The 16,604-nt window shown below is 45.7% G+C and overlaps 1 protein-coding gene across 2 annotated transcripts in view; it reads left to right on the forward strand.

Moving 5' to 3' along the window:
• RPN1 (ribophorin I) overlaps window positions 1-6,961 on the forward strand; it is a 42,050-nt gene extending 35,089 nt beyond the window's left edge. For both annotated transcript variants that reach the window (XM_071219511.1, XM_024580160.4), the window contains 5 exons: window positions 535-634; window positions 1,941-2,079; window positions 2,323-2,442; window positions 4,955-5,200; window positions 6,506-6,961. In XM_071219511.1, the coding sequence (XP_071075612.1) occupies window positions 535-634; window positions 1,941-2,079; window positions 2,323-2,442; window positions 4,955-5,200; window positions 6,506-6,688 (788 nt within the window). In that variant the 3' untranslated portion in view covers window positions 6,689-6,961. The remainder of the gene's footprint in view (window positions 1-534; window positions 635-1,940; window positions 2,080-2,322; window positions 2,443-4,954; window positions 5,201-6,505) is intronic.
• The last annotated feature ends 9,643 nt before the right edge of the window (window positions 6,962-16,604 follow it).

Here is a 16,604-nt window from a genome sequence, read left to right on the forward strand (position 1 = left end):
TGGGCTTTTCAAAGTTCTCTGGACTAGACTGCACTAGACTTACAGATCTTCTATGGGCACATTTTACTCACCCACCTTGCAGGGTGTAGGAGTCCTGGGTTTTAGTGAACACTGTTGTCTCTCAGGGGCTCTTCTGTTCTCAGGTCTATGGTTGCCTTGTTGCCTCCCTTTGCTGTCTTATTCAGAGATACTAATAATGTGTAGATCTTGTGGCTCTTGGTATTTTGTGGACCACACCCTCATATTTTGAAGTTCGTGGAGATTCCTTGTTACCTAGTTTTGTTGTGAGTATGGTCCATGGGCTGCTTCTTTTGTTGTCTAGTTGCTCCACCTTTATATGGAAATTGGGGAAGACTCAGAATCTATGCTGCCATCACCACCTCTGTCTTCCATAGTCTCCTAGCCTATTAACTTTAGGTAGCATCTTTACTCCTCTCTGTGTAAGATAGGAGTGTTCATACCCAGTACTTCCCTCTAGCTCCTGTCTCATTTTCTCAGTTTTCCACATCATTGCATGTTTGCTTAATCCTCCAGGTGACCAGTATGCACTGAAGATGAGGTTTGTGGACCACGTATTTGATGAGCAAGTGATAGATTCTCTGACTGTAAAGATCATCTTGCCTGAAGGAGCCAGGTGAGTGTGGACTGTTCTTTTTCTCTGCTCCCCATTTCTCTGGTGGTGTCCTTGGTACCTCAAGGGAAATCTGTGTTCAAGGGGCACAGGGTAAGTGATCAGTCCATAGCTCTGACTGTGAAGCCTATAGGGACCTTCTGACAGGAGTTTAAATAGAAAAGTTAGATTCAAATGAGGAACAAGATTTATGAATGAAATATTTCTCAAACACAGTACCTTTGTGTGACAGGAACAATATCCGAAGTCACCTTAGCAGGCCAGAGTGATGGCCTGAATCTGATGGGATGATTTGCAACAGGGAATAATTCAGAGTTAGTACAGTCAGGGAGCCCTTATGTTATGTTAATAGAATGAAGAAGAATAATGGAACAGTGGCTTCATTTTATCCTGGGTTCCTTAGACTAGATTCAGAAAGGTGGGCAGAGGGGGGAATCTCAGATGGTGTATTAGAGTTCTATGGTTACAAGCAGTAGGAGCTATCTTTGGCCAATTTAAGCAGAGAGGAATAAATTTGGAAGGGTGAGGGATACCATTAAGTGACAGCATAGGCTGAGGAGCTAGGCTTTGGAAAGCCAAAGCCAGACCATTTTCAGGACCCCAGATGGCTAAAAGTGATGGATACCCACAGGGGCACCTGCCCTTGGCATGAGTGACAAGCACCTTTTTTTTGTAGGCTTTGTGTCATTTTGCTCTTGATTCACATTAAAGGGAAACATTTACTTGGCCTCTCTTAGGTTACTTGTTTACCCTGATTACCAGAAGGAGAGTGACCTTGATTGTTCTTCTCATGGAGGACATTCACTGGGGAATGGGTAGTTCCTCCAAGTAAATGAGTGCTGTTGACTAGGAGAAGGTAGAATGAGTCTGTGCAGACAAAAGCAGGATATGTCCACTATACCCTATAACAAGTTTTCTGTCATATGAGAAGACAACATTTGGAGTAATTTTTTAGGGACCTCTTCAAGTCCCTGAGAAGCTGTTGTTGGGTAGAATGCACACAAAGTTCTGTGAGCTGTGTGACTCCAGGGAGTAGGCCAGTACTGGTGAGCCCTTGTGCTTTCAAGATACAGGGAGACTGACAGTCGTTGCCTCAGCAGAAGAATGGTCTCATACTCAGGGCTTTCCAACAGTGGGTCAGCTGTCTCAAGTGGTCGAGTGTTCCCTGGTACTAGAAGGAGAGCAGAGTGGAGAATGAACTTAGTGATCCTGAAAGGCCCCATGAGACTTGGAATTTTCCAACCCTAAATAAACCTATTTGGTCAGTACAATTTGTCTGAGGCTGTATTTTATTCCCAAATGACTCTAGGAACATCCAAGTTGACAGTCCCTATGAAATCAGCCGTGCCCCAGATGAGCTGCACTACACCTATCTGGACACATTTGGCCGCCCTGTAATTGTTGCCTACAAAATAAACCTGGTAGAACAGCACATTCAGGACATTGTGGTATGTGGCTCCACTGTTCTGCCTCCTATACCTCTGTTCCCAGACAATGGGTGCTGGAGACCAGGACTTACCCATCTTTTCCTCCTTGGGCTGGGGTGGTTTGAACATAGCATCCTCTAGGGTTAGGGCTGGGTAGCTGGGTGGGACAGCCCGGATAATTGTTGGCTTTGTAAAACTCTTGGTCCCCAGGTTTCTGAGAACTTGTAAGCCTGTCAAAGTCCATCTTCTTGGTTCTCCCCCCAGGTGCACTACACGTTCAACAAAGTGCTCATGCTGCAGGAGCCCCTGCTGGTAGTGGCTGCTTTCTACATCTTATTCTTCACAGTCATCATCTATGTCAGGCTGGACTTTTCTATCACAAAGGTACTCTTGTGGCTTTCTTCTTTTTCCTGTCACATAGTCATTTTGCACCCTCAATAATGTGTTTCACTAGCTTTACTGAGTGTTGGTCATCACAAGCCCAAGGCAGAATGCTGTTGCCCAGAAGACTCTCTCCTGAGGCTTCTGCTAGTTCTTTATGTAAAGATACCTTGTTGCTGTGGTCACGGAGCACGCACAGGTTGTTAATGGTTGTGAGTACTGCGAGAACAGGGCAGCAGGCATAATGTGTGCTGTTGGTGGTGGGGCCTGTGGGCCTGAAAAGGCTACCCTGAGGAGTAATAGGCAGAAAAGGTGGGGAAGGGCACTCAGCAAGAGGGGCACAGTTTGTGGGATAGCAGGGAGGGCTTCATGGGGACCTGTGGTTAGTAGTAGTGTGCATGTGAACAAACACGTTGATCCAGCTGGCTCCATAGACCAGTGAAGCTGCCCAAGGGTCAAGGTGGTACAGCTGGGATAGCTGCTGGCAAACCTTATCATGCAGAAGGGGCTGAGTCTGAGTTTTATTATGAAATAGCCCTATTTTTTAAGCTATAGAAATTGCTTTTATTTTACTGTTTTTTAAATGCCATATTTATAGAAACTTTTCAAGAAAGATAGAAATAACTCTTGTATGCTTGTCACCTACATATATCAGTTAACATTCAGCCTGTCTCTGTACATCATTTTTCCTGAACCATTTGAGAAGTGTGCAGATATTTGTGCTCCTTTATCCTTGAATACTTAAGCATGTATGCAGCCTGAGAATAAGAGTATTCTCTTACATAACCATGAGCAGTGATCAAATTCAGGAAATGTAATGTTATTACATTTCTGTTTGTCCCAGTAGTAATTTTTATAGCAATTATTTTTCATATTTCAGAATCCTATTGAGAATCATGCAGTTTATTTAGTTATCATAGTTCCTTAGTCTCCTTTAATCTGGAGTAGTTCCTTAGCCTTTGTCTTTAATGACCTTCACGTATTTGAAGTTTAGAGACAGGTTTTGTAGACTGTCCTTTAGTTTACATTTATCTTATGTTTCTCCCTGATCAAATTCAGATTATGCATTTTTGGCAAGAACACCATAAAGCGATGCTGTGTTTGCCTGCTGTCTGCCTGGTTTCCTCACTGTAAAGTTATTTTTTTCTTTATAATTAGTAATTTGAGGCTAGATAAACATATTCATATACATTCACCCATTCATTGTAGCATTTATTATTGATTCTTTTCTGAAAATGTTCTTTAGTATGGTGGTCAGAAAACTATGATATCTTTTACATTATTAGTTGGTATTCTGTAAAGAAAGGTTTTTCTTATTGGTTGATTGGTTGGTTGATTTTTTTTTTGGATTCAAGGGTTTTTTACTATGTTCCATGGATTATTGTATACTGGTACTATTTATTTATTCTCACCCGAGGACATATTTTTTTCATTGCTTTCAGATAGAGAGGAAGGGAGAGAGAGAAACTTCAATGTGAGAGAGAAGCAACCAACTGAGCTACATTGGCCAGGGTCACTGGTACTATTTATTTTGATGCTCTGATTGTCCCAGAGTTGACAGTCTTTTTAACATCTCCATTTTTTTGGAGCACTTCCTTATTGTTGGCACAGTAACACGTTTCAGACATATCTTGTACTTTCTCCAAGGAGCCCTGCTTCCTTTTACTGCAGAATGGTACCTTGAGACCATGATCTGTGAGCTAGGTGTAATCACTGCTTTTGGACTATAACTGCTTTTAAGCCTTTTGAAAAGACAGAGATAGGAGATGAATATATATGGTATTTAAAATATTAATACTGATGTCTTTAATAGACATCAGTAGATGTCTGTTAATAGAGATGATTTGGGAAAGTCTGTAGAGCCTCACTAATGGGCTTTGAATGGTAGGATAAGGAATTTGGATTTTTCCTTTAGGCCCTGGGAAATCCGTGAAGTTTTTAAGGAGAGAGACAATGAACATCCAGAAGCCTTCTCTGAAATGAGCTGAGATTTCGCTTTCCTGAGTACTCTATGCCTTCCATGGTGCAATCTGGCATTAGTACCCTTTTCTGCATCTGTCTGCCTACCCTGCTGGACTTTGAAGTGAACATCTGTTTCATTCTCATGTCCTGGTCTTGCCCATTGCTGAACTGGTCCAGATTCAGTGTTAGTATGAGTTTGATTCTCTGACTTTCCAAGAAGGTGGATTTTTAAAAAAATAATTAATTAATTAATTTAAAGAGAGGGGAAGGGAAGGGGGAAGAGAGGAAGAGAAACGTCAATGTGAGAAACAGCTATCAGTTGCCTCTCTTATGCGCTCTGACTGGAAATGTGCAACCTAGGCACTTGCCCTGGCTGGGAATTGAGCCTGGTGACCTTTCCCTTGGGGGGACAATGTCCAACCATGTGACCCATACTGGTCAGAGCAGAAGATGGCTTTTTTTGTTTGTACAATTGGTGACGGGTGATCTTTGGCAGGTGAAAATTGGAGTGGGCTCAGGCCTGGTTTCATCACACTCGGTATCTCTCCTCCAGGATCCGGCCGCAGAAGCCAGAATGAAGGTTGCCTGCATTACAGAGCAGGTCTTGACTCTGGTCAATAAGAGAATAGGTCTCTACCGTCACTTTGACGAGACTGTCAATAGGTATAAGCAGTCCCGGGATGTGTCCACCCTCAACAGTGGCAAGAAGAGCCTGGAGACAGAACACAAGGCCTTGACCAGTGAGATAGCACTGCTGCAGTCTAGGCTGAAGACAGAGGGCTCTGACCTGTGCGACAAAGTAAGTGTCTGCCAGCATGCCAACACTGAGTCACTTGGCCCGTTGCCTACCATAACCCAATTTATGGGGTTGTACCCAACTGTCTAGAGCATCATACAGCTACTCTGCCTGGATTAGAAACCAGGCAGCTCTTGCTCACTGCTGGCTTGCGGGGTGACATCTCATGCAGTTGTAGACTTGTGGCATGATGTCAACCTTTGTGATGAAATAAAAAGTTTTGGTGTCTCGGATGTGAACTGGGTTTGGAGAAAGCTCTGCTAGCTTCTATAGCACTGTCTGTCCACCTGGTCAGTATGGAGAGCAGCCGCTTCCTCTCCTGGAAGCCAAACTGAAAATGGTAAGAAGAACCTAGACTTAGGCTAGGTTCTAGCCTAAGCTAGAATTCAGGCTATAATTGAGACTTTGTAATCCTAGGCAAGTTATTTCACTTTTCTAAATCAGTTGCCTCACAGGTAAACTGGGGATGCTATTAGTACTTACCTCATAGTCGTTATGAATGTGAAATGAGTTCAATGCATATAAAGTGTTGAGAATCCTGCCTGGAACATGCTGTGTGAGTTCTTGTGACCTATAAATGAGGAGAGGGACCTCCCTTCCCTCTGGAGGTGTCCCTTAGAGTTCTCGACCTCCCCCTTTATGTGCCACGCCCCAGTACTCCCTCTCTTTACCCTGTGCTGTTTTCTTCATAGCATCTAGCATGTTCTGAAACTGTTTATTCATGTGCTTAAGTATATACAGTGTGTCAGCTTCATGAGGGGCAGATACCTTATCTGTCTTTAGTGTGTTTTCCAGAAGCTAGAATTATGCCTAGTACTATGGGTCCCTAAATATTTGTTGAATATTGAGTGAATGTGACTATAAAAGTCTTCAGTCTGACAGTGAGTCATTGATAATATGGAAGTCATTCAGACCTATGGGCACACCTCTAACATTGGTGTTTTGCCTATAAGAACTCCTGCACCCAATTTGGCAAGCTGAAGGGATGAGAATGAAGATTCCTTGAGTACTTACTGTGTGTCTGGCACCATGTTAAGTGATTTCATATATTTTCACATTCAGTCTTCAACAGTACTCTTCTATAGCTAAGGCCCAGGAATGGTGAAGGGACTTGTTCACAAGGGTCAGAGCTTGAAGGAACAGGGTTTGTAGGGGATGAAGCTTGTATTTGATGCTAAGCCTGTTTTCCTTCACAGCCAGCCCCTCTGGCCTGGGAATTCTGGAATCTAGACATGGGAGTTGGTGGGCCCTGCTGAGTAAGGGTGAGAGGACAGTTCTCAAACCCTGCCCTGCTCTTTCCTTGGCCAGGTGAGTGAAATGCAGAAACTGGATACACAGGTCAAGGAGCTGGTGCTAAAGTCCGCAGTGGAAGCTGAGCGGCTGGTGGCTGGCAAGCTCAAGAAAGACACGTACATCGAGAACGAGAAGCTTATCTCAGGAAAGCGACAGGAGCTGGTCACCAAAATCGACCACATCCTGGATGCTCTGTAGCCCCTGCCAGTTGTTTCCATGATGGGCCCAGGGTGCTGCACTTACAGATGGCAGGTGTGTGTATGGGTGTGTGTTGGGGGGACTGTTAACTTTGAAGCCAGCGAATGCTGGTGTCTGTATTTTTCAAAAGGCCTTCAAGGAAGAGAAGCCAAGCCCTGCCTCAGACAACACAAGAAGCTTAGTTTTTGTCCCTAAACTGTTCCTTTAACAAAGAAAACCTTAAATTCCATTAAAAATAAAATATCTTTGTGTTTCAAACAAAGAAATTTTTAATATTTGATTGGTTTTCTTTTATTCTGAAGCCTAGCTCCTTGTTTTATGCCCTTCTACTTCCTGATGTTTGGGTATTTTGTGTGTGCGTGTTTTTTTTCTTTCTGATATGCTTATTGATTTTAGAGATAGAGAAACATCGATTGGTTGTCTCCCATACATGCCCCAACCCGGGATCAAACCTGCAACCTAGATATGAGCCCTGATCAGGTATCAAACCTCCAACCGTTTGTTGTATGGGATGATGCTCCAACCAACTGAGCCACTCCAGCCAGGGCAATGTGTACATGTTTTTTAAAGCATGTGTGACCAAAAGAAAATAAAGCAGGGAATGTGAAACATCTGTTTTATTCTGTGAAAATCTCTTACAACTTATTTCTTAACTTTGAGTATAGTCCTTTTATGAGGTGCTTTTTATCTACTAAATAATGGACTTGCTCCTTAGAGCAAGTGTGATGCAAGTATTGGTTATATATTAGAACACTGAGGCCAAAAAGGTAAAGTGGCCTTCATAAAGTTGCAGAACAGAGTGGTAGAGTAAGTTCTCTGTTCTTGCATTTTTCGATTACCTATTTTTATCGCAGACTCTACTAGATACTGAGGAAACTGATGAGCAAACCAGAGATGATTCTTTTGGAGGACAGATGGTCAAATGATCAAACACAAATTTATAATCACAACCCGTGACAAAACCTTGTGAGGAAAAGGGACACAGGATCCTCTGATGGTATATACTAGACAATGGTAGACTTAGTCGACAATGGAGCTGGGGAATGTTCATTGAAGGAAGTGACTTTTGAGTTGAGCTCTGTAGGAGGTACATATAGATGGCAGGGGTGGTGGGGCAGAGAGTATTCCAGGTAGAGAGCATAGTATTTGCAGAGGCCCTGAGTTAGGCTGGGGCTTGACATGAAGGGGATCCAGAGAGTAAGGTGGACAGTGTATGACATAGGACTGCAAATGAAAAGTCCAGTACAAGATAGAGCTTTATAAGTCTGCCAAGGCTTTTGGCTTTATCCTAAAATGAAGGGAAGACATGTGTGAGACATGCTTAGATTTGTATTTTATCTGAGAACTGCTGAAAGCTGTAAGGGTGTGGGAGAGAACCTGAGAGCCTCTTGTAATCCAGGCGAGAGATAAGGGCAAGGGTGATGATGATGTACCAACATGGTTAGAGTTGACAGATTTAGGTTGGTAAATTCGCAGTGCTAAATGAGAGCCGTGCTTTCTCCTGCTGTTTCTTTTCTGGGGTATACACCTCGTCTTTACCTAGTTCATTCCTGCTCATCCTTCAGTTAACAGTTTAAGGTTTCTGTCTCAGGGAAGCCTTCTAAGACCTCTCATACTCAATCAAATGTTATTGTGCCCTGTTATTCAAGCTGTAACTCTCCACATCATGCTGCACAGTTAGAATGTGTGTGATTACTGGTCTGGCTCTGGTAGTGCAGGGGTTTTGTTTGGTATGCTTACTCTCACATTATCAGCTAGATGTTCAGATCAGTTTATTGTACATTGTAGGTGGTTTACTGAATGAATGAGTAGCTTTAATATTAATGGGGTAGGTTGAGATGATTGTGCCATTCATTTAATATGGGAAGATGTGTAAGACCAGGTTTAAGGAAAATAATGATAAATTCTGTTTCAAACATGGACATTCAAGTGGGAATGTCTATGGGCAGTTGGATATTCAGGCCTACAACTCAGGAGAGGCCTGGCATGGAAATGATAAATGTGGAGGTCGTTCAGTATGAAGATGTCTGTGGAAATGGTGCGTGGTGGGTAAAGGTGCTTAGGAAGGGTGCTGAGTAAGAAGAGAACCAAAAGTGAACATTAGGACTGTAAAAGTGGCCACTTGGAGCACACCACTGCTCAGTAGTAGCCAATGACCATGTGGTGTCATGGAAAGATGTTTCAAAAATGGAGAAATCAGCAAGCGCTACTGAGAGTTGTCAAGCAAAAGGAAGAATGGGAGGGGGATGCCTGTTGGTTTTAGGAGTGGGTCATTTTTTGAAGTCATTTTTCAGTGACTTAAACTGTTGGTGGGGTGGTGGGAAGGAGGATTGGACTGAGGTGAGGCTTCTTTTGAATAGTGACTGCATTTCACAGACAGGCTGTGAAAGAGATGAATGTGGGGTAGCTATAGGAGGATGTGCAGCTGAAAGTTTTAAAATGGAAGAGATTCAAGTGTGTCAAATGCTATTGGGAAGGATCCTGTGGCTGAATGTAGAGGAGAGAAAACGATTGTGGACAATGTGAAGTATTTGATGCAGTGTCAAGATATGGGGTCCAAAAGACAGTGGAAGGACTGGGACTTGGGTATGGAGGGAGGACACTTGTCTTCAACAGTGGGATTCTGCAGTCAGAGGGCCTCCATAGAAATCTGAATCCTGCCACCCGCTGTGACCTTAGGCAAAGCTTTTGGGTATCAGTTCCCTCATTTGTAAAATGAAGCAGTGCTATATTAGCTGCTTGGTAGGATGGCTTTAAGGATGACATGATGTAATAAGTGTGAAGTGGCATATTGCAACTGCTTGGTAAGTATTAGTGATTGTTTCTATTTTGTCTCATTTATCTTTCCATTCCTCCAATCATAGTGTTGTTTCTGGCCTGAGTCTGGATCCTTGTGGTGTCCTATATTCAGGGGCTGGAAACTGGAGGCTGCACTGGACTGGTGTTCACATGGTGTTCTCATGGGCCTGTCCCCACTCACACCTGGTCTCTGGTACCCCTAGGTGGGACCAAGCAGGCCTCCTCCTGCACCCCTAAAATTGCCCAACTGATTTGCCCAGCATCCTTGCAGCACTGCCTCTGCCTGCCTAAGGAAGCCCAGGTACAGCTATGTGCTTTAGGGCTGGGGCCCTGATCACCCTGGGCAGGTACCACCTTGGCCCATTTGGCCAGTTACTTCACCAGCCTGGAAAATAAAAGCTGGCAAGTGTTCATGCTGGTGGGCCTCTCACAGGCCTGGGCAGGGAGCTGTGCTTGTGTCATTACGTCTCTGAAACCTGTGGACACATCACTGGGATTCCAGAAAGTAAGGCTGTGTGCAGCTCATGAGGAAGGCTACATCCATGTTAAAGAGAGGGCAGCTTGGTCATTCCCCAAAGCCAATGCTTTGGCTGTGGCACCACTTATGGGCACAGGTCTGGGTACTACTATTCCCATCTGGACTAGAAGTGGGCCTGAGGTCAGCATGGGAGTTAGGCTGCAGTGTAGATGTTGGGTGATGGGGACTTAGGTTTCCAAATTCCCTGTGCTGGGCCAGATAGAGCCTGTGGCTCACCCTGTGTCCTCGGCTGGGGGCTGTGGGTGAGGCATCCTGCTCCCAGCCTATCCTCATCCTTAGCTCTGGGCATAGCATCTTAGGACATGGGCAGCCTGAGCTTCCCTGGTCCTCTGTTTCCCTGTGGCAAACATGGCCTCACTTTCTCCCTTGTAAATCATCGGGTGAGGGTTGAAATGAGGCCCTGTGTATAAAGACTTTACCAAGGCCTGACCCCCCTAAGGCAGGATGAGGTGCCCCAGACACCTGACACCTCTCATTTGGTCTCAAACCCAGTCTGCTCTATCTGTGGCCCTCATGATGAGTATGTGGAGAAGAGCGCTCTCCCAGGGCTTCCAGGGCAATGTTCAGACCCCCAGGCCAATCTCATCTCTCCAGTGTTGGCCAAGATTCCCAACTCCAGTGGCCTGACCCCAGCATCCATCATGGCCTCAGTTTTCAACTGCCCCTACAGCCACAGGTGGTTATGTAGCAGGCCCTTGGCCTTTAGCAGCTGCCTGCAACCTGGCTCCTGGTTTAGAAGGGTGAAAACACAGCTGAAGAAGGAGGGCTGGGTGTCACTTTTCCTTCTCCATTTGTCTTGGAGGCTGACACGGGAGAAAACCCCAAAGGGCCGAATGCACCCTCACAGTTTCACCACAAGTATCCTGACTGGGCATCTGGTACCAAGCTGATAGTGCAGGCCCCGGCCGCAGCCCCGCCGGAAACCATGCTGCCAGCGGTTGGGGGCTGCAGGCCCAGACAGGAAACGCCCCCGGACATACCTTAGGGCCCATGGCCTCGGCACAGGCCTGCTGCCTTCGACCAGGCCTGGCGCCATTTTGAAGCTGGGCTGGACTCTGGGCCTCTGGGTCTCTGGCTTGAGATCTGGGGACTGGTCTGTCATCTGCCTACACAGGCTTGGGAAATGACAGGAGGGGTAAACAGAAACTCCAGACTAGGCTAGCCAGAAACCAGAGTGGAGAATAGCCTCTCCCCTACCATGGCCAAGCCCTCCATGGTGCCCCCAACCAAGCCCTTTAAATTCTCAGCTTTGATCCAGTAGTTGGCTCCATATTTACCATAACAAGCCCAGAAGTAAATGCAGGGAACACAGAAGTGAACAAAATGGTATTGGGCATCAGGAAAAGCAGACGGAAAAGGGGGCATAGTTAGGAATAATCACAATGTCTTGTCTGTAGGTGATGATGGAGAAAGAGGGACCCAGATCTGGCCACCTTTTTTGCCCTTCATCTAGGAGATGGAATACAGACAGATTCATTTTAGGATGAGAAAGACGAGCTCATTCAAGTGTTGGGAGCAAGTAAGGAGATCATTAGGGAGAGAGAGGTTGCAGATCTAGATGAGAAGGGGCCACCTGAGAGGGAGTCCAGGGATGTGATTGAAGGCTGGAGGGACAGATTTCAAGGGAGGTCTCTGAGCAATTAATTGGCCCTGCCTCCCACTAGTACCACAAGTAAACTGGTAGAGAACTGTACAAGCTTTGCCTCCTGGGTGGTCTTCCCTGTTCCTCTGGGAGGGCCCTACCTTACACTCTTTGACACTGCTCTCTGAAGTGCAGTGGACTGCTTACCTCACTGGACCGGGAGCTCACTCTCCGCAGAGTTAAGGAGGCAGCACAACAATGCCTGTGATTCATTTAACATATCTGTACTTTGTATCAGGCACTATGCCTAAAGGCACCAGTGGGCAAAAGTCTTGTGTGACTTTTAAAAAAGTCAAACTAGAAAATAAATATTTCAGGTAGTGAGGAATGCTATGAAGGAAATAGGGAGATGTGATCAATCGATTTAGTTTGAAGGAGACATCCCTGGGAAGAGACAGCTGGAAGGTGGGAAGGGCAGCATAGTAAAGTCTTGGCTGAAGGTGAGTGAATGCTGCTCTTTCCGTACTGCTTTCTTCCCTGCCATGCTCCATCTGGACTCCGGTGGCTGCAAGTCAGGTTTCATGGTACATCTTCTCTACAGGATGGCTCCAGCTTCACTCTCTCCAGGGCTGGCACTTTCTGTCTGTCCCAGTCCCTCTTTTTGTTGTGCTGCTCCCCCCAAACCCCCTGCCCCCATATATCAAGGCTTGGTCACACCCAGGCTAGGCTTTGATGAGTATGTAACCCACTCAAGACTCAGGGCTTGTTTCTGTACCCTGAGCCTCACACTGCTTGCCTGGAGATTGGGGACATACGACATGAGGCCTGAAAGAATTCAGAGACCTGATACAAGTCAAGTCTTCCAACGGTGCTGGCTCAAGAAATGGAGTCTTTTTCCTTAACAGATACCAGAATGATCAGCATAACCCTTGTGTTAAAAGAGCATAGCTGTTTACAAAGTGCCTTTATAAGTGTCTGTTACTGACATTTCAGTTGGCAGATGGCGGTCTCAGTATACTGGGTTCAGGTTCTCCTGTGCAGCCAGCTCCTGGGCAATCTTAGGCAAGTCCCTTCCCTCTCCAAGCCTAAAGTCTTCCTGCACAATGACGGGTGTCTGAGGTATTTTGTTTGTTTTGCCAAATTCTGGCTTTCCCCTAGTGCTAGGCTGGGCTCTCAGTGGGGAGAGCTGAGCCTGGTATCTGCAAGGCAGGACTCATCTTGGTTTCTTGTTGCCCTGTCAGTGAGTACTGGGGGCACTACCCTCAAGGCAGGCAGCAAAGGCATACAGCCACAGGTAGGCAGCCATTCCAGTGTTTGGGTGTATCTACCCAACCCACACCCATGGTTCTCACCGAGGCTCACAGACACATGTGTGGATGGACACATGGATGTGCTCACATACTGCTGTGCTGACACATATACGTGCGATGTTTGCTGAGTGCCCACCATGTGCTGGGAGACAAGGGATTGGGCAAAGTTCCCACCCTCATGGATTATGGAAGTCCACAGATACACTGTCACAGTAATAGCCTACACACTCAGAGCACTTAATGCAGTGCATGTCACCACCTGGTCACCTTACGCATCTGACTCTGTTAATGGTTACATCCACTCTGTCGGTAGATACTATTATCCCACTTTTCGGTGCAGGAAGCTTGCACAGCAGGTAGGCCTGGCATTTTGGGGCACCTTTACTCACCCACAAAGTCTCTCTGAGCATGCAGGGCATGCAGGCTGCTCCAGGGGTACCCTCACTGCAGAAACACTTCTGTGTACACTCAGACCCTCCACATGGTACTCTCACATGCACCGTCTCATCACACAGCTTTCCCACCCCCTGCTCCTGTATTCTGCCTGGCTCATGAGGGCTTCTCTTCTGGATAGCACCTGTTTTCTCAGTTTCAGTTCCTGTTGCTCTGACCCATCCCCCTTAATGCCTGGCACTTCCCTCCAACAGGCTGGGAGCCCAGGGACAGAGAGCCTCGGTTTTCTGCCCAGCACAAGGCCTGCAGTGGAGAAGGTGGGTCTGTGCATGTAGTGAGGGAATGTTGGATGAAACCTAGATGAAGGCACAGCCTCTCACCTGCTGGAACCCAGAACTCTCCTAGAGAACTCAGGTTTTTTTGCATTGTGAGGCCTGGTCACTGGGGTGGGGTGTTGCTTGGATTCAGGAGGGAGCCAGGGAGGAGACCAGATGCAAGATGGCCTCTGTGGTGAGTGAACACCGGCAAGGGACTCCAGCAGCATGGGGGTTATGGTGGGGGAATTCTCAGAGATGAATACAGCCTGAGGAGGAGACCCCTTTGAACTTGACTGGGTTAGAGAGGGTCAATTTGGGCTGGGGTATCTATGTACACCTAGGGCACAGAAGAGGCAGAGACAACTCCAGGATGGTGTTACATTGGGCTGTGGTGTGTGTGTATGTACATTTGTGTGCATGCTCCTGTGTGTTTGTGTGTGTGGTGGTAGGAGGCAGGCCCTGAGGCAGTTGGACCAGGGTGGCATCAGACCTACCTGAATTTAATTTTGGTTCTGCAAGTCACCTACATTCTTTTCACCTGTTTCCCAACTCAAGCAATGGGCTAAATAATACCTTTGTTATGAGGATGAAAAATATAAGTAAACATGCTGGCAGAGTATATGTGCTTAATACATAGTGGTTGTGTGTGTGTGTGTGTGTGTGTGTGCGTATAGGGAGGATTTCAGAGCCCTATAAGTGCTTGTGAGTTGTCAGTGTGGGTGTCCTGTGATTCTAGGGGCACTGCCTTCCTGTAACTTAGGACCCAGAGTTACCTTTTGTGGGCTGGGCATAGACAATAGTCCTGCTTACATGGGCTCTCATCTAACTGACACAGATAATGGGTACCAAGAAAGACAGCCTTACCCAAGGTCCACTGCTGGGTGTGGAGGCCCAGGTTATTAAATCTAATAGGTTCAACCCTGTGCTGGGCATTCTATTATCAATATATTTTTTCTACTTTTATGTTTTTCTTCAGGTTGGGACACATTGTCTCTGTCCCTGCTGTACATTCATCCTGACCCCCACTCCCATCCTCTATCTCCACCAACAGCCCCACTATGTAGGATGCATGTCCTCACATACGTATGTGTGCTGATAATATATGTGGTGTGTTTCCATGCATCTGTGCCCACTTTGCTCTCAACACACTCTCCTTTTTTTAAAAAAAGATTTTATTTATTTATTTTTAGAGAGAGGGGAAGGGAGGGAGAGAGGGAGAGAAACTCCAGTGTGTGAGAGAAACATTGATCTGAGTGGTTGCCTCTTGCATGCCCCATGCCGGGAACCTGGGCCATAACCTAGGCATGTGCCCTGACCTGGAATTGAACTGGTAATCTTTTGGTTTATGGGAGGAAGCCCAACCCACTGAGACAAACCAGTCAGTGGTTTGTCTCAACACACTTTGTCTCTTGCTGGTCTCACTTGACTTGATTTTTTGGGGTCTATCCATATCACTGTGAGTATTTCCAGATATTCTTCTACCCTAGAGTATCTCACTGTATATCCTCTGCCTTTCATCCATTCCCCAGTGAATAGATGCCCACATGGCCCCATTTTCCTGGGTTGGCCAAAAGGTTTGTGTGCTTTTTTCCATAAAATAAGACACATTTTTTTATTTTCACCAATGACTTTATTGATTTGGGTATTTTGAATATATTGGCTATCCCCTGCATGGTATAATGTTGATTGTTCTCAATAAATATCTCAATTTGACTGCTATCGATTTCAACTAGTCTACCCGACTGTGGAGAAATCCACAAGAAATCTCTAGCACGAAACTTCACAAACCACTTTTGACACATGTGATCAGTCACAGTACCTTCTGCAGACACTGTACAAATCTTTTGTGTTTCAGTTGAGTTTTTACCTTCCTTGAAATAATAAAGCATAATATGCCAAAAATGTCGCTTATTTTCTTCTATCTGTAGTAGTAAAATGGCTACACAAAAATTCACAAATTTTGATGAGTTATTTTTTAAATGCATGCTGATATGATAGTTGTCACAATCCAGTCTAACAAAATTGTTCTGAGTGAAGTTAAAGACAACTAAGTGCTACTGTAGCCATCTTACGGAAAAAAACAAGCAAACTTTTTGGCCAGTCCACTCCCTCATGCTCTACCACCCGCTCCCTAGTGATGGATGCCCACATGGCCCATCTTCTTTCACTTCCCATGATTTGTCCCCCTGTGATGGATATGCACAGACTCCATGTTTCCTTTATTCCCAAGGAGGCTGCAGGGATGACTGTCCACAGAGCTGGGGTGGGAGGACTAGTGGACCACATGTGCTCTACCAGGATGGCCACCATTTGTCTCTTCTCATGGTGTCCACGCTATTTTGTGCACTTTGCCTTTAGTATTTTTTTAGACCCTATGGCAGATCTGGAAAGGAAGTGTAATTCATCGTCATTTACAGTGAGGACTGGAAGATAGGGTGGAGAAATGACTCTTCTGGGGCCATACAATCAACAGGCAAATATGGGGCAAGACTGGTGGCAAGGACTTGCAGAGTAACAGTTATGTGGTGTAGCCCTTACAGCACTGGAACAGCACTCAGACTGGTCCAAAATGGGAGCACTTGGCGAAAGCTATAGCCTTCTCTGAAGTATTGGTGTCCCCAGAGAGCAGCTATGTTCACTGTTGGAAAGGAGATAAGGTAGGTGCAGTGCCTTGTCAAGGTGAGAAAAACTGACTCAAAGGGTAGGTCTTGAGAGAAAGTCCAGGGTGGGGTAGCTTTGGTTTAATACTCCTGTAATACATAATATTTATTTATTTATTTTATTTATTTAGTATTTTTTCCATTACTATTTATGCCCCTTCTACCCTCTTTCACCTCTACCCTCTTCCCTCCCCCTTGTGATCACCTCACTCTTGTTCATGTCCATGAGTCCTTTTTCCTTTTTGCTACATCCAATCCACTCCTAACCCCCCCAACCCCAGAGCTGTCAGCCTGCTCTCTATGTGTCTGTCTCTATT

The sequence above is a fragment of the Desmodus rotundus genome, chromosome 10 (assembly GCF_022682495.2).
Source record: "Desmodus rotundus isolate HL8 chromosome 10, HLdesRot8A.1, whole genome shotgun sequence".
Lineage (NCBI taxonomy): Eukaryota > Metazoa > Chordata > Mammalia > Chiroptera > Phyllostomidae > Desmodus > Desmodus rotundus.